At 44.7% G+C, this 23,565-nt stretch overlaps 1 protein-coding gene across 1 annotated transcript in view; it reads left to right on the forward strand.

Annotated features, from left to right (window-relative positions):
* Positions 1 to 23,565, forward strand: part of lama5 (laminin, alpha 5) — a 324,122-nt gene that overhangs the window by 280,830 nt on the left and 19,727 nt on the right. Inside the window, 9 exon segments of the mRNA XM_065005098.1 lie at positions 4,257 to 4,422; positions 8,755 to 8,889; positions 11,627 to 11,781; positions 12,035 to 12,167; positions 12,552 to 12,695; positions 13,420 to 13,550; positions 15,037 to 15,201; positions 15,674 to 15,803; positions 18,270 to 18,439. Of these exon segments, the coding sequence (XP_064861170.1) occupies positions 4,257 to 4,422; positions 8,755 to 8,889; positions 11,627 to 11,781; positions 12,035 to 12,167; positions 12,552 to 12,695; positions 13,420 to 13,550; positions 15,037 to 15,201; positions 15,674 to 15,803; positions 18,270 to 18,439 (1,329 nt within the window).

Here is a 23,565-nt window from a genome sequence, read left to right on the forward strand (position 1 = left end):
CCTATAAACCACCGTGTGTTGACTCCTGTATCAGGGAGCTATAGTGTCCTGTATCAGGGAGCTATAGTGTCCTGTATCAGGGAGCTATAGTGTCCTGCATCAGGGAGATATAGTGTCCATCCCCTATAAACCACCATGTATTGACTCCTGTATCAGGGAGCTATAGTGTCCATCCCCTATAAACCACCATGTGTTGACTCCTGTATCAGGGAGCTATAGTGTCCTGCATCAGGGAGCTATAGTGTCCTGCATCAGGGAGCTATAGTGTCCTGTATCAGGGAGCTATAGTGTCCTGTATCAGGAGCTATAGTGTCCTGCATCAGGGATCTATAGTGTCCTGCATCAGGGAGCTATAGTGTCCTGCATCAGGGAGCTATAGTGTCCTGCATCAGGGAGCTATAGTGTCCTGCATCAGGGAACTATAGTGTCCTGTACCAGGGAGCTATAGTGTCCTGCATCAGGGAGCTATAGTGTCCTGTATCAGGGAGCTATAGTGTCCTGTATCAGGGAGCTATAGTGTCCTGTATCAGGGAGCTATAGTGTCCTGTATCAGGGAGCTATAGTGTCCTGTATCAGGGAGCTATAGTGTCCTGTATCAGGGAGCTATATTGTCCTGTATCAGGGAGCTATAGTGTCCTGTATCAGGGAGCTATAGTGTCCTGTATCAGGGAGCTATAGTGTCCTGTATCAGGGAGCTATAGTGTCCTGTATCAGGTAGATATAGTGTACTGTATCAGGGAGCTATAGTGTCCTGTATCAGGAGATATACTGTCCTGCATCAGGGAGCTATAGTGTCCTGTATCAGGGAGCTATAGTGTCCTGCATCAGGGAGCTATAGTGTCCATCCCCTATAAACCACCGTGTGTTGACTCCTGTATCAGGGAGCTATAGTGTCCTGTATCAGGGAGATATAGTGTCCTGCATCAGGGAGCTATAGTGTCCATCCCCTATAAACCACCGTGTGTTGACTCCTGTATCAGGGAGCTATAGTGTCCTGCATCAGGGAGCTATAGTGTCCATCCCCTATAAACCACCGTGTGTTGACTCCTGTATCAGGGAGCTATAGTGTCCTGTATATAGTGTCCTGTATCAGGGAGCTATAGTGTCCTGCATCAGGGAGATATAGTGTCCTGTATCAGGGAGCTATAGTGTCCTGCATCAGGGAGCTATAGTGTCCTGTATCAGGGAGCTATAGTGTCCTGCATCAGGGAGCTATAGTGTCCTGCATCAGAGAGCTATAGTGTCCTGCATCAGGGAGCTATAGTGTCCTGCATCAGGGAGCTATAGTGTCCTGCATCAGGGAGCTATAGTGTCCTGTATCAGGGAGCTATAGTGTCCTGCATCAGGGAGCTATAGTGTCCTGCATCAGGGAGCTATAGTGTCCTGTATCAGGGAGCTATAGTGTCCTGTATCAGGGAGCTATAGTGTCCTGTATCAGGAGCTATAGTGTCCTGCATCAGGGAGCTATAGTGTCCTGTATCAGGGAGCTATAGTGTCCTGTATCAGGGAGCTATAGTGTAATGTATCAGGGAGCTATAGTGTCCTGTATCAGGGAGCTATAGTGTCCTGTATCAGGGAGCTATAGTGTCCTGTATCAGGGAGCTATAGTGTCCTGTATCAGGGAGCTATAGTGTCCTGTATCAGGAGCTATAGTGTCCTGTATCATCTGTATCAGGGAGCTATAGTGTCCTGCATCAGGGAGCTATAGTGTCCTGTATCAGGGAGCTATAGTGTCCTGTATCAGGGAGCTATAGTGTCCTGTATCAGGGAGCTATAGTGTCCTGCATCAGGGAGCTATAGTGTCCTGTATCAGGGAGCCCTATAAACCACCGTGTGTCCTGACTCTATACATCAGGGAGCTATAGTGTACTGTATCAGGGAGCTATAGTGTCCTGTATCAGGAGCTATAGTGTCCTGTACCAGGGAGCTATAGTGTCCTGCATCAGGGAGCTATAGTGTCCTGCATCAGGGAGCTATAGTGTCCTATATCAGGGAGCTATAGTGTCCTGTATCAGGGAACTATAGTGTATTGTATCAGGGAGCTATAGTGTCCTGTATCAGGGAGCTATAGTGTCCTGTATCAGGGAGCTATAGTGTCCTGTATCAGGGAGATATAGTGTACTGTATCAGGGAGATATAGTGTACTGTATCAGGGAGCTATAGTGTCCTGTATCATGGAGCTATAGTGTCCTGTATCAGGGAGCTATAGTGTCCTGTATCAGGGAGCTATAGTGTCCTGTATCAGGGAGCTATAGTGTCCTGTATCAGGGAGCTATAGTGTCCTGTACCAGGGAGCTATAGTGTCCTGCATCAGGGAGCTATAGTGTCCTGCATCAGGGAGCTATAGTGTCCTATATCAGGGAGCTATAGTGTCCTGTATCAGGGAACTATAGTGTATTGTATCAGGGAGCTATAGTGTCCTGTATCAGGGAGCTATAGTGTCCTGTATCAGGGAGCTATAGTGTCCTGTATCAGGGAGATATAGTGTACTGTATCAGGGAGATATAGTGTACTGTATCAGGGAGCTATAGTGTCCTGTATCATGGAGCTATAGTGTCCTGTATCAGGGAGCTATAGTGTCCTGTATCAGGGAGCTATAGTGTCCTGTATCAGGGAGCTATAGTGTCCTGTATCAGGAGCTATAGTGTCCTGTATCAGGGAGCTATAGTGTCCTGCATCAGGGAGCTATAGTGTCCTGTATCAGGGAGCTATAGTGTCCTGTATCAGGGAGCTATAGTGTCCTGTATCAGGGAGCTATAGTGTCCTGCATCAGGGAGCTATAGTGTCCTGTATCAGGGAGCTATAGTGTCCTGCATCAGGGAGCTATAGTGTCCTGTATCAGGGAGCTATAGTGTCCTGTATCAGGGAGATATAGTGTCCTGCATCAGGGAGCTATAGTGTCCTGTATCAGGGAGCTATAGTGTCCTGTATCAGGGAGCTATAGTGTAATGTATCAGGGAGCTATAGTGTCCTGTATCAGGGAGCTATAGTGTCCTGTATCAGGGAGCTATAGTGTCCTGTATTAGGGAGCTATAGTGTCCTGTATCAGGGAGCTATAGTGTCCTGCATCGGGGAGCTATAGTGTCCTGTATCAGGGAGCTATAGTGTCCTGCATCAGGGAGCTATAGTGTCCTGTATCAGGGAGCTATAGTGTCCTGTATCAGGGAGCTATAGTGTCCTGCATCAGGGAGCTATAGTGTCCTGCATCAGGGAGCTATAGTGTCCATTCCCTATAAACCACCGTGTGTTGACTCCTACATCAGGGAGCTATAGTGTACTGTATCAGGGAGCTATAGTGTCCTGTATCAGGGAGCTATAGTGTCCTGCATCAGGGAGCTATAGTGTCCATCCCCTATAAACCACCGTGTGTTGACTCCTACATCAGGGAGCTATAGTGTACTGTATCAGGGAGCTATAGTGTCCTGTATCAGGGAGCTATATTGTCCATCCCCTATAAACCACCGTGTGTTGACTCCTACATCAGGGAGCTATAGTGTACTGTATCAGGGAGCTATAGTGTACTGTATCAGGGAGCTATAGTGTCCTGTATCAGGGAGCTATAGTGTCCTGCATCAGGGAGCTATAGTGTCCATCCCCTATAAACCACCGTGTGTTGACTCCTACATCAGGGAGCTATAGTGTACTGTATCAGGGAGCTATAGTGTACTGTATCAGGGAGCTATAGTGTCCTGTATCAGGGAGCTATAGTGTCCTGTATCAGGGAGCTATAGTGTCCTGTATCAGGGAGCTATAGTGTCCTGTATCAGGGAGCTATAGTGTCCATTCCCTACAAAAAGCTGATCTTATAATTTGCTGTCTACACTCTTAGAACAAAGGGTTCCAAAATGATTCTTCAGCTGTCCCCATAGGAGAACCTTTTTGGGTTCCAGGCAGAACCCTTTTGGATTCCAGGTAGAACCCTTTTGGGTTCCGGGTAGAACCCTTTTGGGTTCCAGGTAGAACCCTTTTGGGTTCCGGGTAGAACCCTTTTGGGTTCCAGGTAGAACCCTTTTGGGTTCCGGGTAGAACCCTGTGTGGAAACGGTTCTACATGGAACCAAAGGCAGTTCTTCGAAGGGTTCTCCGACGGGGCCAGCCCGAAGAACCCTTTATTGTTCTAGATAGCACCTTATTTTCCAAGGAGTGTACGGTTTAGTTCACAGTCAGGTAGCAAAACCAATGTACAACAATTGTCTGTGAATATTGTGCTGTTGTTTTTGCCGTGTTCGTGACGTGTGTGTTTCCTCTGTCCGTCAGAGCGAAGCCGGTGTTGACCCAGCAGTGGGTGAACGACGCGGCCTACTTTGACGGGACGGGTTACGCCGAGGTCACCTTCAAGGAGGATGCAGGGAAGATGCAGCGCTTTGAACAGGAAGTTAAACTGATAAGTCACAACGGCATCCTGCTCATGCTCCTCAGCCAGGTCAGAGGTCACGCTACTGCTGCTGGGGTTTTGAGTCTCAAGATGACTGTAAATGGCATGAAAATATATGTTCACAGTGTTCAACCACTGGATAAGTTGTGATGAACTATTCCGAGGGGAAAACTATCTTACACACACGGTACTTCTGTATACAAAGAACGGCTGTGTCCCACAGGCTGTTAACGCTCTTAGTATCATACTATAATATAACTACAGGCTGTTAACGCTCTTAGTATCATACTATAATATAACTACAGGCTGTTAACGCTCTTAGTATCATACTATAATATAACTACTATAATATAACTACAGGCTGTTAACGGTCTTAGTATCATACTATAATATAACTACTATAATATAACTACAGGCTGTTAACGCTCTTAGTATCATACTATAATATAACTACTATAATATAACTACTATAATATAACTACTATAATATAACTACAGGCTGTTAACGCTCTTAGTATCATACTATAATATAACTACAGGCTGTTAACGCTCTTAGTATCATACTATAATATAACTACTATAATATAACTACTATAATATAACTACAGGCTGTTAACGCTCTTAGTATCATACTATAATATAACTACAGGCTGTTAACGCTCTTAGTATCATACTATAATATAACTACAGGCTGTTAACGCTCTTAGTATCATACTATAATATAACTACTATAATATAACTACTATAATATAACTACAGGCTGTTAACGCTCTTAGTATCATACTATAATATAACTACTATAATATAACTACTATAATATAACTACAGGCTGTTAACGCTCTTAGTATCATACTATAATATAACTACTATAATATAACTACAGGCTGTTAACGCTCTTAGTATCATACTATAATATAACTACAGGCTGTTAACGCTCTTAGTATCATACTATAATATAACTACTATAATATAACTACTGTTAACACTCTTAGTATCATACTATAATATAACTACTATAATATAACTACTATAATATAACTACTATAATATAACTACTGTTAACGCTCTTAGTATCATACTATAATATAACTACAGGCTGTTAACGCTCTTAGTATCATACTATAATATAACTACTATAATATAACTACTATAATATAACTACTATAATATAACTACTATAATATAACTACTGTTAACACTCTTAGTATCATACTATAATATAACTACTATAATATAACTACTGGCTGTTAACGCTCTTAGTATCATACTATAATATAACTACTATAATATAACTACTATAATATAACTACTGTTAACACTCTTAGTATCATACTATAATATAACTACTATAATATAACTACTATAATATAACTACTATAATATAACTATAATATAACTACTATAATATAACTACTATAATATAACTACTATAATATAACTACAGGCTGTTAACGCTCTTAGTATCATACTATAATATAACTACTATAATATAACTACTGTTAACACTCTTAGTATCATACTATAATATAACTACTATAATATAACTACTATAATATAACTACTATAATATAACTACTATAATATAACTACTATAATATAACTACTATAATATAACTACTATAATATAACTACTATAATATAACTACTGTTAACGCTCTTAGTATCATACTATAATATAACTACTATAATATAACTACTATAATATAACTACTATAATATAACTACTATAATATAACTACTATAATATAACTACTGTTAACGCTCTTAGTATCATACTATAATATAACTACTATAATATAACTACTATAATATAACTACTATAATATAACTACTATAATATAACTACTATAATATAACTACTATAATATAACTACTGTTAACGCTCTTAGTATCATACTATAATATAACTACTATAATATAACTACTATAATATAACTACTGTTAACACTCTTAGTATCATACTATAATATAACTACTATAATATAACTACTATAATATAACTACTATAATATAACTACTGTTAACGCTCTTAGTATCATACTATAATATAACTACTATAATATAACTACTATAATATAACTACTGTTAACACTCTTAGTATCATACTATAATATAACTACTATAATATAACTACTATAATATAACTACTGTTAACGCTCTTAGTATCATACTATAATATAACTACTATAATATAACTACTATAATATAACTACTGTTAACACTCTTAGTATCATACTATAATATAACTACTATAATATAACTACTATAATATAACTACTACAATATAACTACTATAATATAACTACTGTTAACACTCTTAGTATCATACTATAATATAACTACTATAATATAACTACTATAATATAACTACTATAATATAACTACTATAATATAACTACTGTTAACACTCTTAGTATCATACTATAATATAACTACTATAATATAACTACTATAATATAACTACTATAATATAACTACTATAATATAACTACTGTTAACGCTCTTAGTATCATACTATAATATAACTACAGGCTGTTAACGCTCTTAGTATCATACTATAATATAACTACTATAATATAACTACTATAATATAACTACTATAATATAACTACTATAATATAACTACTGTTAACACTCTTAGTATCATACTATAATATAACTACTATAATATAACTACTATAATATAACTACTGTTAACACTCTTAGTATCATACTATAATATAACTACTATAATATAACTACTATAATATAACTACTGTTAACGCTCTTAGTATCATACTATAATATAACTACAGGCTGTTAACGCTCTTAGTATCATACTATAATATAACTACTATAATATAACTACTATAATATAACTACTATAATATAACTACTATAATATAACTACTATAATATAACTACTATAATATAACTACTATAATATAACTACTGACTGTTAACGCTCTTAGTATCATACTATAATATAACTACTATAATATAACTACTATAATATAACTACTATAATATAACTACTATAATATAACTACTATAATATAACTACTATAATATAACTACTGACTGTTAACGCTCTTAGTATCATACTATAATATAACTACTATAATATAACTACTATAATATAACTACTATAATATAACTACTATAATATAACTACTATAATATAACTACAGGCTGTTAATGCTCTTCTAAAAACAATGTTTTGGGTCCTGATTTACTTGGACTCTGACCGTCATGGATTTAAAACATGTGGTTTAACTGTTGTCATCGTTAAGGTGGAGAAAGTACCCTCATACCCTCAAAGTAAAGATACCTTATTCATAGAAAATGACTCAAGTAAAAGCGAAAGTCACCCAGTAAAATACTACTTGAGTAAAAGTCCAAAAGTATTTGGTTTTAAAATATACTTAAGTAACAAAAGTAAATGTATAAATCGTTTCAAATTCCTTATATTAACGCAAACCAGATGACACCATTTTCTTATTTTTGTTTAACTAGGCAAGTCAGTTAAGGACAAATTCTTATTTATAATGACGGCCTACCCCGGCCAAATCCAGACGATGCTGGGCCAATTGATACCCTGTTGGTGTCCTGTTTTAAAACCTGTCTGTGTATTGATGCCCTGTAGGTTCCTGTTTTAACCTGTCTGTGTGTAGCTTCCTGTTTTAAAACCTGTCTGTGTGTAGCTTCCTGTTTTAAAACCTGTCTGTGTATTGATGCCCTGTAGGTTCCTGTTTTAACCTGTCTGTGTGTAGCTTCCTGTTTTAAAACCTGTCTGTGTATTGATGCCCTGTAGCTTCCTGTTTTAACCTGTCTGTGTGTAGCTTCCTGTTTTAAAACCTGTCTGTGTATTGATGCCCTGTAGCTTCCTGTTTTAACCTGTCTGTGTATTGATGCCCTGTAGCTTCCTGTTTTAACCTGTCTGTGTGTAGCTTCCTGTTTTAAAACCTGTCTGTGTATTGATGCCCTGTAGCTTCCTGTTTTAACCTGTCTGTGTGTAGCTTCCTGTTTTAAAACCTGTCTGTGTGTAGCTTCCTGTTTTAAAACCTGTCTGTGTATTGATGCCCTGTAGGTTCCTGTTTTAACCTGTCTGTGTGTAGCTTCCTGTTTTAAAACCTGTCTGTGTATTGATGCCCTGTAGCTTCCTGTTTTAAAACCTGTCTGTGTATTGATGCCCTGTAGCTTCCTGTTTTAAAACCTGTCTGTGTATTGATGCCCTGTAGCTTCCTCTTTTAAAAACTGTCTGTGTATTGATGCCCTGTAGCTTCCTGTTTTAAAACCTGTCTGTGTATTGATGCCCTGTAGCTTCCTGTTTTAACCTGTCTGTGTATTGATGCCCTGTAGCTTCCTGTTTTAACCTGTCTGTGTATTTGACCCAATCAGGAGAAGTTCCTGAGCTTGGTGGTGCGTCAGGGACGTCTCAGGGTCTTCTATGACGTCACTGGTTCTCTACAGGAGCTGGAGCCTAAAGATCCAGACTCACCTTACCTCAAGATCAGCGACGCTGACCCCAAATCTGTAAGAAACATTCAACTGTTGCTTTAATTTTATACTATACATTATACTGTAGCTAGTGTTAAAGACTCTGTAAGGACACTGACATTAAAGTTAGTGTAGACATACATGCAGTAGGATACATGCAGTAGGATACACGCAGTAGGATAATGCAGTAGGATGCATGCAGTAGGATACATGCAGTAGGATAATGCAGTATGATACATGCAGTAGGATGAATGCAGTAGGATACATGCAGTAGGATAATGCAGTATGATACATGCAGTAGGATACATGCAGTAGGATATGGCAGTAGGATACATGCAGTAGGATACATGCAGTAGGATGCATGCAGTAGGATACATGCAGTATGATACACACAGTAGGATACATGCAGTAGGATACATGCAGTATGATACACGCAGTAGGATACATGCAGTAGGATACATGCAGTATGATACACACAGTATGATACACACAGTAGGATACATGCAGTATGATACACACAGTATGATACACACAGTATGATACACACAGTAGGATACATGCAGTAGGATGCATGCAGTAGGATACATGCAGTAGAATACATGCAGTAGAATACACACAGTATGATACATGCAGTAGGATACATGCAGTAGGATACACGCAGTAGAATACACACAGTATGATACACACAGTAGGATACATGCAGTAGGATGCATGCAGTAGGATACATGCAGTAGAATACATGCAGTTGAATACACACAGTATGATACATGCAGTAGGATACATGCAGTAGAATACAAGCAGTAGAATACACACAGTATGATACATGCAGTAGGATACACGCAGTAGGATACACGCAGTATGATACACGCAGTAGGATACATGCAGTAGGATACATGCAGTAGGATACATGCAGTAGGATACATGCAGTATGATACACGCAGTAGGATACACGCAGTAGGATACATGCAGTAGGATACACGCAGTAGGATACACGCAGTAGGATACATGCAGTAGGATACACACAGTATGATACATGCAGTAGGATACATGCAGTAGGATACACGCAGTATGATACACGCAGTATGATACACGCAGTAGGATACACGCAGTAGGATACACACAGTATGATACATGCAGTAGGATACACGCAGTATGATACACGCAGTATGATACACGCAGTAGGATACACGCAGTAGGATACATGCAGTAGGATACATGCAGTAGGATACATGCAGTATGATACATGAAGTAGGATACATGCAGTAGAATACATGCAGTAGGATACATGCAGTAGAATACACACACAGAATTCATTGTCTTTGGACAACAAGTAGTAAGTAGGCAGTGTGGTGGTACAACAAGTAGTAAGTATACAACAAGTAGCAACAAGTAGAATAGGTATTGTGGTGGTACAACAAGTAGTAAGTAACAAGTAGTAAGTAGGTATACAACAAGTAGTAAGTAGGCAGTGTGGTGGTACAACAAGTAGTAAGTAGGCAGTGTGGTGGTACAACAAGTAGTAAGTAGGTATTGTGGTGGTACAACAAGTAGTAAGTAGGCAGTGTGGTGGTACAACAAGTAGTAAGTAGGCAGTGTGGTGGTACAACAAGTAGTAAGTAGGTATTGTGGTGGTACAACAAGTAGTAAGTAGGCAGTGTGGTGGTACAACAAGTAGTAAGTAGGCAGTGTGGTGGTACAACAAGTAGTAAGTAGGTATTGTGGTGGTACAACAAGTAGTAAGTAGGCAGTGTGGTGGTACAACAAGTGTGGGTATTGTACAACAAGTAGTAAGTAGGCAGTGTGGTGGTACAACAAGTAGTAAGTAGGTAGTGTGGTGGTACAACAAGTAGTAAGTAGGTAGTGTGGTGGTACAACAAGTAGTAAGTAGGTAGTGTGGTGGTACAACAAGTAGTAAGTAGGTATTGTGGTGGTACAACAAGTAGTAAGTAGGCAGTGTGGTGGTACAACAAGTAGTAAGTAGGTAGTGTGGTGGTACAACAAGTAGTAAGTAGGTAATGTGGTGGTACAACAAGTAGTAAGTAGGTAGTGTGGTGGTACAACAAGTAGTAAGTAGGTAATGTGGTGGTACAACAAGTAGTAAGTAGGTATTGTGGTGGTGTGATGCGGAAGTGTTCAGTTTTGGAGAAAGAGTTTCTTCACCTCAAGACATTTTCTCCTGGAAGGTTAAAACTGTTTTGTTTTTGCAGTAGGTTAAATCAGGGTCAAACAGAGATTTTCTTGGTAGACTTCAACAAATCTACTTTGAAACGAAAGTATCCACCTCACACACATGGTTATGGACTTAAAGAAAGAAGACATCTGTACCATGTCAGATATAGAGTTGAAATGTATTACATGTTCAGTTTTACATCCCAATAGTACACTTCATATATACATCACAGAAGACTGAAATATAACGCAACTGTTTGACGTAGAATCACCAGATTTTGATGCATTTAAAACAAAAATAATGTTTATAAACGATGAAAAATATGCATAACATTCCACCCATGAGCCCGCTAGAGGGCGCTAGAGGGCGCTAGAGCCCGCTAGAGGGCGCTAGAGGGCGCTAGAGCCCGCTAGAGGGCGCTAGAGGGCGCTAGAGGGCGCTAGAGCCCGCTAGAGGGCGCTAGAGGGCGCTAGAGGGCGCTAGAGGGCGCTAGAGCCCGCTAGAGGGCGCTAGAGGGCGCTAGAGCCCGCTAGAGGGCGCTAGAGGGCGCTTTGGTCGTTCGTCCTGCAGGTTGTAAAATGGCGCGTTTGTGTTCCTGTGTAGTTGGAGATCATTATCCTCCTCTACGATACGACCACACGCGTTGTGGTGAGGAACAACCGCCAAACCCTGTTCATCTACGTCTTCACCACGCCCTTGCCGCGCTTCGAAGGCAGCTACTACCTGGCTGGTGTACCAGAGGACAAGATGCCTGAGAAGTGAGCCACATACGCACGCGCACGCACACACACACACGCACACGCACACACGCGCACGCACGCACATACACACGCACACACACACACACGCACACACACACACGCACGCACACACACGCACGCACACACACACATGCACGCACACACGCACACACGCACACACACACACACACACACACACAGGAAAGACATTTCCAAGTATGAAACCGTATTTGACTGCAGTATGTTAATATATTTTTCTCCCTGTGCCCAGCCTGAAGGCCCTGTTTCCTCGCCAGGGATCTCTTAAAGGCTGTTTCAGGAACATCAAGGCCATGAACTCTCACATCGACCTGAAGAGAATGAGCAGCTCTGGGGTCAGCTACGGCTGTGCCAACGACTTACTGGTTAGTATATATACACACACACACATGTATATAACAACTTAGTATATATACACACACACACATGTATATAACAACTTAGTATATATACACACACACATGTATATAACAACTTAGTATATATATACACACACACACATGTATATAACAACTGGTCGGGGGTCAGCTACGGCTGTGCCAACGACTTACTGGTTAGTATATACACACACATGTACTGGTTAGTATATACACACACACACACATGTATATAACAACTGGTCGGGGGTCAGCTACGGCTGTGCGAAACTCTCAGCCATAGGGATAGATTAAATGAAATATTCCCTGACCAAGATTAGCTGTCCTTTCAGTCACGTTGTTCTGTAATTCTGTGCTCTCTCTGTGTGTCAGGTGGCCCGTGAGGCCCACTTCTCAGGCCAGAGTTACCTGGACCTGTCTCCAGACAACATCCCTGGTCTCAGGAACAACTTCTACGCCGGTTTCGGCTTCCGCACAGACCAGAAGAACGGACTCATGTTCTACCACCAGGCTCAGGTACTGCTCGCATTCTCTCTCTGTCCTTCTCTTGCTCTCTGTCTCTCCGTCCTCTCTCTGTCTGTCTGTTCTCTCTCTCTGTCTCTCTCTTGCTCTCTGTTCTGTCTCTCCGTTCTCTCTCTCCGTCCTCTCTCTGTCTCTCTCTCTCCTTCTCTTGCTCTCTGTCTCTCCGTCCTCTCTCTGTCTGTCTGTTCTCTCTCTCTGTCTCTCTCTTGCTCTCTGTTCTGTCTCTATCTCTCTCCGTCCTCTCTCTCTCCGTCCTCTCTCTGTCTCTCTCTGTCCTTCTCTTGCTCTCTGTCTCTCCGTCCTCTCTCTGTCTGTCCGTTCTCTCTCTCTGTCACTCTGTCTCTCTCTGTTCTTTCTCTATCTCTCTGTCTCTCTCTCTCTCTCTCTGTCCTTCTCTTGCTCTCTGTTCTCTCTCTCTGTCTCTCTCTTGCTCTCTGTTCTGTCTCTCCGTTCTCTCTCTCTGTCTCTCTCTCTCTCTCTCTCTCTATCTGGTGTTCTCTCTCTCATCAGGACAGAGTGTGATGTAATGTGTTCTCTCTCATCAGGACAGAGTGTGATGTAATGTGTTCTCTCATCAGGACAGAGTGTGATGTAATGTGTTCTCTCTCATCAGGACAGAGTGTGATGTAATGTGTTCTCTCTCATCAGGACAGAGTGTGATGTAATGTGTTCTCTCTCATCAGGACAGAGTGTGATGTAATGTGTTCTCTCTCATCAGGACGGTGTGTGTGAGGTATTCCTGGATAAGGGTCATGTGATAGTGAGGGCGGCTGACAGCGAGGTGAAGACTCAGCAGACTTACAACGACGACAACGATCATTATTTAACTCTGTACAGCAACAACAATGGGTAGGCCTTACCATCCGTCAACTACATGACCATTATGTAACTCTGCCCAGCAACAACAATGGGTAGGCCTTACCATCCGTCAACTACATGACCATTATGTAACTCTGTACAGCAACAACAATGGGTAGGCCTTACCATCCGTCAACTACATGACCATTATGTAACTCTGCACAGCAACAACAATGGGTAGGCCTTACCATCCGTCAACTACATGACCATTATGTAACTCTGTACAGCAACAACAATGGGTAGGCCTTACCATCCGTCAACTACATGACCATTATGTAACTCTGTACAGCAACAACAATGGGTAGGCCTTACCATCCGTCAACTACATGACCATTATTTAACTCTGTACAGCAACAACAATGGGTAGGCCTTACCATCCGTCAACTACATGACCATTATGTAACTCTGCCCAGCAACAACAATGGGTAGGCCTTACCATCCGTCAACTAAGTGATTACTATGTACCACTGATCTGTTGAGTTGACTAAGGCTAATTCAACATGTGACATGTTGTGTCTCTGACGTGTTGCTGATGTCTTGTGTTGTTGGTTTGTGTCTCTAATGTGTTGCTGATGTCTTGTGTTGTTGGTTTGTGTCTCTGACATGTTGCTGATGTCTTGTGTCGTTGGTTTGTGTCTCTGACGTGTTGCTGATGTCTTGTGTTGTTGGTTTGTGTCTCTGACGTGTTGCTGATGTCTTGTGTTGTTGGTTTGTGTCTCTGACGTGTTGCTGATGTCTTGTGTCGTTGGTTTGTGTCTCTGACGTGTTGCTGATGTCTTGTGTTGTTGGTTTGTGTCTCTGACGTGTTGCTGATGTCTTGTGTCGTTGGTTTGTGTCTCTGACGTGTTGCTGATGTCTTGTGTTGTTGGTTTGTGTCTCTGACGTGTTGCTGATGTCTTGTGTTGTTGGTTTGTGTCTCTGACGTGTTGCTGATGTCTTGTGTCGTTGGTTTGTGTCTCTGACGTGTTGCTGATGTCTTGCGTTGTTGGTTTGTGTCTGACGTGTTGCTGATGTCTTGTGTCGTGGTTTGTGTCTCTGACGTGTTGCTGATGTCTTGTGTCGTTGTTTTGTGTCTCTAACAGGTTGCTGATGTCTTGTGTCGTTGGTTTGTGTCTCTGACGTGTTGCTGATGTCTTGTGTTGTTGGTTTGTGTCTCTGACGTGTTGCTGATGTCTTGTGTCGTGGTTTGTGTCTCTGACGTGTTGCTGATGTCTTGTGTCGTTGTTTTGTGTCTCTAACATGTTGCTGATGTCTTGTGTTGTTGGTTTGTGTCTCTGACATGTTGCTGATGTCTTGTGTCGTGGTTTGTGTCTCTAATGTGTTGCTGATGTCTTGTGTCGTTGTTTTGTGTCTCTAACATGTTGCTGATGTCTTGTGTTGTGGTTTGTGTCTCTAACATGTTGCTGATGTCTTGTGTTGTTGTTTTGTGTCTCTGACGTGTTGCTGATGTCTTGTGTCGTGGTTTGTGTCGCTGTAGGTTACGTCTTTATGTGGATGACGTCCTGGAGAAGGCTGGGGATACTGGTCGTGGAGGGGCCAGCAGCCAGGCGCTACTACTACCTGGAGGGGTCTACCTGGGAGGAACACCTGACAACAGCCTCAGCAACCTTACCGGCTGTCTTAGCAACCTGTTCATCAAGAGGTTAGTAACCTTACTGGCTGCCATAGTAACCTTACCGGCGGTCTTAGCAACCTTACCGGCTGTCTTAGCACCCTGTTTATCAAAAGGATAGTAACCTTACTGGCTGTCATATTAACCTTACCGGCTATCATCGTAACCTTACCGGCTGTCTTAGCAACCTTAGCGGCTGCCATAGCAACCTTACCGGCTGGCATAGCAACCTTACCAGCTGGCATAGCAACCTCCCGGCTGGCATAGCAACCTTACCGGCTGCCATAGCAACCTTACCGGCTGTCTTCGCAACCTGTTAATCAAGAGGTGAACAAAATATGGGGTTAAGAGCACAGGAGTAGACAGAGCAGAGAAAGTAGGGAGGATTACATGAGTTTCGCAGTTTAAATTTAGAGATGGATATATACTACTAGATCAGAAGCTAATTTTCTAAGACTAGATTTGATATATACCACTGCACTATAACGACTGTACTCTACAGAGACAAGCCTTCTCAGATGGTGATGAACCTGATGAATGCTAAGGAGAACATCGACGTTCCTCTAGACTGTCCTGCTGCCAAGAAACCTCAGCAGATCCTGGCCACACTCCCACGCCAGAAGAGGCCTAAGGTACCTGATCTGACAATATCACATTCTCTCTGTATTAAGTGGGTTGACCTGACACCATAGAGATATACAGTATATTACTGTAATATATCACCTTCACTCTGTGGGTTGACCTGACACCATAGAGATATACAGTATATTACTGTAATATATCACATTCACTCTGTGGGTTGACCTGACACCATAGAGATATACAGTATATTACTGTAATATATCACATTCACTCTGTGGGTTGACCTGACACCATAGAGATATACAGTATATTACTGTAATATATCACATTCACTCTGTATCGAGTGAATTTGACCTGACACCATAGAGATATACAGTATATTACTGTAATATATCACATTCACTCTGTGGGTTGACCTGACACCATAGAGATATACAGTATATTACTGTAATATATCACATTCATTCGATGTTCACTTCACAATTAGTCTCCCATCACATTTTCAGCGTTTAACTTTCATATACACCTGCTCGTTGAACATCTCATTCCAAAATCATGGCAATTAATATGGAGTTGGTCCCCCCGCCCTTTCATGCAATAACAGCCTCCACTCGTCTGGGAAGGCTTTGCACTAGATGTTGGAACATTGCTGCTATAACAGCCTCCACTCTTCTGGGAAGGCTTTCCACTAGATGTTGGAACATTGCTGCTATAACAGCCTCCACTCTTCTGGGAAGGCTTTCCACTAGATGTTGGAACATTGCTGTAATAACAGCCTCCACTCTTCTGGGAAGGCTTTCCACTAGAGGTTGGAACATTGCTGCTATAACAGCCTCCACTCTTCTGGGAAGGCTTTCCACTAGATGTTGGAACATTGCTGCTATAACAGCCTCCACTCTTCTGGGAAGGCTTTGCACTAGATGTTGGAACATTGCTGCTATAACAGCCTCCACTCTTCTGGGAAGGCTTTCCACTAGATGTTGGAACATTGCTGCTATAACAGCCTCCACTCTTCTGGGAAGGCTTTGCACTAGATGTTGGAACATTGCTGCTATAACAGCCTCCACTCTTCTGGGAAGGCTTTCCACTAGAGGTTGGAACATTGCTGCTATAACAGCCTCCACTCTTCTGGGAAGGCTTTCCACTAGATGTTGGAACATTGCTGCTATAACAGCCTCCACTCTTCTGGGAAGGCTTTCCACTAGAGGTTGGAACATTGCTGCTATAACAGCCTCCACTCTTCTGGGAAGGCTTTCCACTAGATGTTGGAACATTGCTGCTATAACAGCCTCCACTCTGCTGGGAAGGCTTTCCACTAGATGTTGGAACATTACTGCTATAACAGCCTCCACTCTTCTGGGAAGGCTTTCCACTAGATGTTGGAACATTGCTGCTATAACAGCCTCCACTCTTCTGGGAAGGCTTTCCACTAGAGGTTGTAACATTGCTGCTATAACAGCCTCCACTCTTCTGGGAAGGCTTTCCACTAGATGTTGGAACATTACTGCTATAACAGCCTCCACTCTTCTGGGAAGGCTTTCCACTAGATGTTGGAACATTGCTGCTATAACAGCCTCCACTCTTCTGGGAAGGCTTTCCACTAGATGTTGGAACATTACTGCTATAACAGCCTCCACTCTTCTGGGAAGGCTTTCCACTAGAGGTTGGAACATTGCAGCGTTAAGATTTCCCTTCACTGGAACTAAGGGGCCCGAATCATGAAAAACAGCCCAGACGATTATTCCTCCTCCGCCAAACTTTACAGTTGCCACTAAGCATTGGGGCAGGTAGCGTTCTCCTGGCATTTGCCAAACACAGATTCGTCCCTCGGACTGCCAGATGGTGGAGTGTGATTCATCACTCCAGAGAAAGCGTTTCCACTGCTCCTTGAGTCCAATGTCGGAGAGCTTTACACCACTCCAGCCAGCGCTTGGCATTGTGCATGGTGATCTTAGGCTTGTGTGCGGCTGCTCGGCCATGGAAACCCATTTCATGAAGCTTCTGACAAACAGTTTGCAACCGAGGACACTTGAACTCGCTACACGCTTCAGCGGTCCCGTTCTGTGAGCTTGTGTGGCCTACCACTTTGCGGCTGAGCCATTGTTGCTCCTAGATGTTTCCACTTCACAATAACAGCACTTACAGTTGACCGGGCAGCTCTAGCAGGGCAGAAATTTGACCAACTGACTTGTTGGAAAAGTGGCATCCTATGACGGTGCCACTTTGAAAGTCACTGAGCTCTTCAGTAAGGGCCATTCTACTGCCAATTTTTGTCTATGGAGGTTGCAGGGCTGTGTGCTCGATTTTATACACCTGTCAGAAACGGGTGTGGGTGAAATAGCCGAATCCACTCATTTGAAGGGGTGTCCACATACTTTAGACCATGTAGTGTATCAGTGGATGAATAACTCTCTATCTACCCGTTGACCTGGTCTTTTACAACTCTCTGATATTCTCCCTCCCTCCCCCCCTCCCTCCCTCCCCCCCTCCCCCTCCCCCCCTCCCTACCTCTACAGGGTAAACACAGGAAGCCGGTGGGTGGTGGTGGGTCAGGGGGGCGGAGCCGCAGTGCCAGGGAGTCCTGCCAGGGGGAGCTGGCGAATCAGGAAGTCGGAGCTCTGCACTTCAGTGGCTCCTCCCACAGCCACCAGCGCTACGACACGCTGCCCCAGGCCTTCAGCAGGACGTGAGTACTAGTACCAGTACCCCATATCCGGTCCTCTGGGATCTAGGACTATCTAGGGTGTAGGGCTAGGAGTCTATTTGGAATTCAGCTAGAGTGGTGTTTGAGATTGGCTACATTGCAGTCGGCGACTGCAGATTGACTGATCTGCAAATCACCTTGCATCCTAAATAACCGCTCAGTATTATTTGTAGGACAGTCAGCCTGCTCAATGTGTGATCAGTGACGGAGCAAAATTGATGCTATCGCACATGGCCAGTAAACAACCCCTTTCCCCGTCTCTACCACCTGTAACTCACCTGTCACTGTCCCGTCTCTACCACCTGTAACTCACCTGTCACTGTCCCGTCTCTCTACCACCTGTAACTCACCTGTCACTGTCCCGTCTCTCTACCACCTGTAACTCACCTGTCACTGTCCCGTCTCTCTACCACCTGTAACTCACCTGTCACTGTCCCGTCTCTCTACCACCTGTAACTCACCTGTCATTGTCCTGTCTCTACCACCTGTAACTCACCTGTCACTGTCCCGTCTCTCCCACCTGTAACTCACCTGTCACTGTCCCGTCTCTACCACCTGTAACTCACCTGTCACTGTCCTGTCTCTACCACCTGTAACTCACCTGTCACTGTCCCGTCTCTCTACCACCTGTAACTCACCTGTCACTGTCCCGTCTCTCTACCACCTGTAACTCACCTGTCACTGTTCCGTCTCTACCACCTGTAACTCACCTGTCACTGTCCCGTCTCTCTACCACCTGTAACTCACCTGTCACTGTCCCGTCTCTCTACCACCTGTAACTCACCTGTCCCGTCTCTACCACCTGTAACTCACCTGTCACTGTCCCGTCTCTCTACCACCTGTAACTCACCTGTCACTGTTCCGTCTCTACCACCTGTAACTCACCTGTCACTGTCCCGTCTCTCTACCACCTGTAACTCACCTGTCACTGTCCCGTCTCTCTACCACCTGTAACTCACCTGTCACTGTCCCGTCTCTACCACCTGTAACTCACCTGTCACTGTCCCGTCTCTACCACCTGTAACTCACCTGTCACTGTCCCGTCTCTCCCACCTGTAACTCACCTGTCACTGTCACCACCTGTAACTCACCTGTCACTGTCCCGTCTCTACCACCTGTAACTCACCTGTCACTGTCCCGTCTCTACCACCTGTAACTCACCTGTCACTGTCCCGTCTCTCTACCACCTGTAACTCACCTGTCACTGTCCGTCTCTACCACCTGTAACTCACCTGTCACTGTCCCGTCTCTACCACCTGTAACTCACCTGTCACTGTCCCGTCTCTCTACCACCTGTAACTCACCTGTCCTGTCCGTCTCTACCACCTGTAACTCACCTGTCACTGTCCCGTCTCTACCACCTGTAACTCACCTGTCACTGTCCCGTCTCTACCACCTGTAACTCACCTGTCACTGTCCCGTCTCTCTACCACCTGTAACTCACCTGTCACTGTCCCGTCTCTCTACCACCTGTAACTCACCTGTCACTGTCCCGTCTCTCTCCCACCTGTAACTCACCTGTCACTGTCCCGTCTCTACCACCTGTAACTCACCTGTCACTGTCCCGTCTCTCCCACCTGTAACTCACCTGTCACTGTCCCGTCTCTCTACCACCTGTAACTCACCTGTCACTGTCCTGTCTCTACCACCTGTAACTCTCACCTGTCACTGTCCCTGTCTCTACCACCTGTAACCCACCTGTCACTGTCCCGTCTCTACCACCTGTAACTCACCTGTCACTGTCCCGTCTCTCTACCACCTGTAACTCACCTGTCACTGTCCCGTCTCTCCTACCACCTGTAACTCACCTGTCACTGTCCCATCTCTACCACCTGTAACTCACCTGTCACTGTCCCGTCTCTCTACCACCTGTAACTCACCTGTCACTGTCCCGTCTCTACCACCTGTAACTCACCTGTCACTGTCCCGTCTCTACCACCTGTAACTCACCTGTCACTGTCCCATCTCTACCACCTGTAACTCACCTGTCACTGTCCCGTCTCTACCACCTGTAACTCACCTGTCACTGTCCCGTCTCTACCACCTGTAACTCACCTGTCACTGTCCCGTCTCTCTACCACCTGTAACTCACCTGTCACTGTCCCGTCTCTACCACCTGTAACTCACCTGTCACTGTCCCGTCTCTCCCACCTGTAACTCACCTGTCACTGTCCCGTCTCTACCACCTGTAACTCACCCGTCACTGTCCCGTCTCTACCACCTGTAACTCACCTGTCACTGTCCCGTCTCTACCACCTGTCTCACTGTCCCCTGTCTCTCTCTACCACCTGTAACTCACCTGTCACTGTCACGTCTCTCCCACCTGTAACTCACCTGTCCCGTCTCTACCACCTGTATAACTCACCTGTCCCGTCTCTACCACCTGTAACTCACCTGTCCCGTCTCTCTACCACCTGTAACTCACCTGTCCCGTCTCTACCACCTGTAACTCACCTGTCACTGTCCCGTCTCTCTACCACCTGTAACTCACCTGTCACTGTCCCGTCTCTCTACCACCTGTAACTCACCTGTCACTGTCCCGTCTCTACCACCTGTAACTCACCTGTCACTGTCCCGTCTCTACCACCTGTAACTCACCTGTCACTGTCCCGTCTCTACCACCTGTAACTCACCTGTCACTGTCCCGTCTCTACCACCTGTAACTCACCTGTCACTGTCCCGTCTCTCTACCACCTGTAACTCACCTGTCACTGTCCCGTCTCTACCACCTGTAACTCACCTGTCCCGTCTCTACCACCTGTCACTGTCCTGTCCCGTCTCTACCACCTGTAACTCACCTGTCACTGTCCCGTCTCTACCACCTGTAACTCACCTGTCACTGTCCCCTGTCTGTCTCTACCACCTGTAACTCACCTGTCACTGTCCCGTCTCTACCACCTGTAACTCACCTGTCACTGTCCCGTCTCTCTACCACCTGTAACTCACCTGTCACTGTCCCGTCTCTACCACCTGTAACTCACCTGTCACTGTCCCGTCTCTCTACCACCTGTAACTCACCTGTCACTGTCCCGTCTCTCTACCACCTGTAACTCACCTGTCACTGTCCCGTCTCTCTACCACCTGTAACTCACCTGTCACTGTCCCGTCTCTACCACCTGTAACTCACCTGTCACTGTCCCATCTCTACCACCTGTAACTCACCTGTCACTGTCCCGTCTCTCTACCACCTGTAACTCACCTGTCACTGTCCCGTCTCTACCACCTGTAACTCACCTGTCACTGTCCCGTCTCTACCACCTGTAACTCACCTGTCACTGTCCCGTCTCTACCACCTGTAACTCACCTGTCACTGTCCCCTCTCTACCACCTGTAACTCACCTGTCACTGTCCCGTCTCTCCACCTGTAACTCACCTGTCACTGTCCCGTCTCTACCACCTGTAACTCACCTGTCACTGTCCCGTCTCTACCACCTGTAACTCACCTGTCACTGTCCCTGTCTCTCTACCACCTGTAACTCACCTGTCACTGTCCCGTCTCTACCACCTGTAACTCACCTGTCACTGTCCCGTCTCTACCACCTGTAACTCACCTGTCACTGTCCCGTCTCTACCACCTGTAACTCACCTGTCACTGTCCCGTCTCTCTACCACCTGTAACTCACCTGTCACTGTCCCGTCTCTACCACCTGTAACTCACCTGTCACTGTCTCACCTGTCACTGTCTCTCTACCACCTGTAACTCACCTGTCACTGTCCCGTCTCTACCACCTGTAACTCACCTGTCACTGTCCCGTCTCTACCACCTGTAACTCACCTGTCACTGTCCCGTCTCTACCACCTGTAACTCACCTGTCACTGTCCCGTCTCTACCACCTGTAACTCACCTGTCACTGTCCCGTCTCTACCACCTGTAACTCACCTGTCACTGTCCCGTCTCTCTACCACCTGTAACTCACCTGTCACTGTCCCGTCTCTACCACCTGTAACTCACCTGTCACTGTCCCGTCTCTACCACCTGTAACTCACCTGTCACTGTCCCGTCTCTCTACCACCTGTAACTCACCTGTCACTGTCCCGTCTCTACCACCTGTAACTCACCTGTCACTGTCCCGTCTCTACCACCTGTAACTCACCTGTCACTGTCCCGTCTCTACCACCTGTAACTCACCTGTCACTGTCCCGTCTCTCTACCACCTGTAACTCACCTGTCACTGTCCCGTCTCTCTACCACCTGTAACTCACCTGTCACTGTCCCGTCTCTACCACCTGTAACTCACCTGTCACTGTCCCGTCTCTCTACCACCTGTAACTCACCTGTCACTGTCCCGTCTCTCTACCACCTGTAACTCACCTGTCACTGTCCCGTCTCTACCACCTGTAACTCACCTGTCACTGTCCCGTCTCTACCACCTGTAACTCACCTGTCACTGTCCCGTCTCTACCACCTGTAACTCACCTGTCACTGTCCCGTCTCTACCACCTGTAACTCACCTGTCACTGTCCCGTCTCTACCACCTGTAACTCACCTGTCACTGTCCCGTCTCTACCACCTGTAACTCACCTGTCACTGTCCCGTCTCTACCACCTGTAACTCACCTGTCACTGTCCCGTCTCTCTACCACCTGTAACCCACCTGTCACTGTCCCGTCTCTCTACCACCTGTAACTCACCTGTCACTGTCCCGTCTCTACCACCTGTAACTCACCTGTCACTGTCCCGTCTCTACCACCTGTAACTCACCTGTCACTGTCCCGTCTCTCTACCACCTGTAACTCACCTGTCACTGTCCCGTCTCTACCACCTGTAACCACCTGTCACTGTCCCGTCTCTACCACCTGTAACTCACCTGTCACTGTCCCGTCTCTACCACCTGTAACTCACCTGTCACTGTCCCGTCTCTACCACCTGTAACCCACCTGTCACTGTCCCGTCTCTACCACCTGTAACTCACCTGTCACTGTCCCGTCTCTCTACCACCTGTAACTCACCTGTCACTGTCCTGTCCGTCTCTACCACCTGTAACTCACCTGTCACTGTCCCGTCTCTCTACCACCTGTAACTCACCTGTCACTGTCCCGTCTCTCTACCACCTGTAACTCACCTGTCACTGTCCCGTCTCTACCACCTGTAACTCACCTGTCACTGTC

This window comes from Oncorhynchus nerka, linkage group LG20 (assembly GCF_034236695.1).
Source record: "Oncorhynchus nerka isolate Pitt River linkage group LG20, Oner_Uvic_2.0, whole genome shotgun sequence".
Classification (NCBI taxonomy): Eukaryota; Metazoa; Chordata; class Actinopteri; order Salmoniformes; family Salmonidae; genus Oncorhynchus; species Oncorhynchus nerka.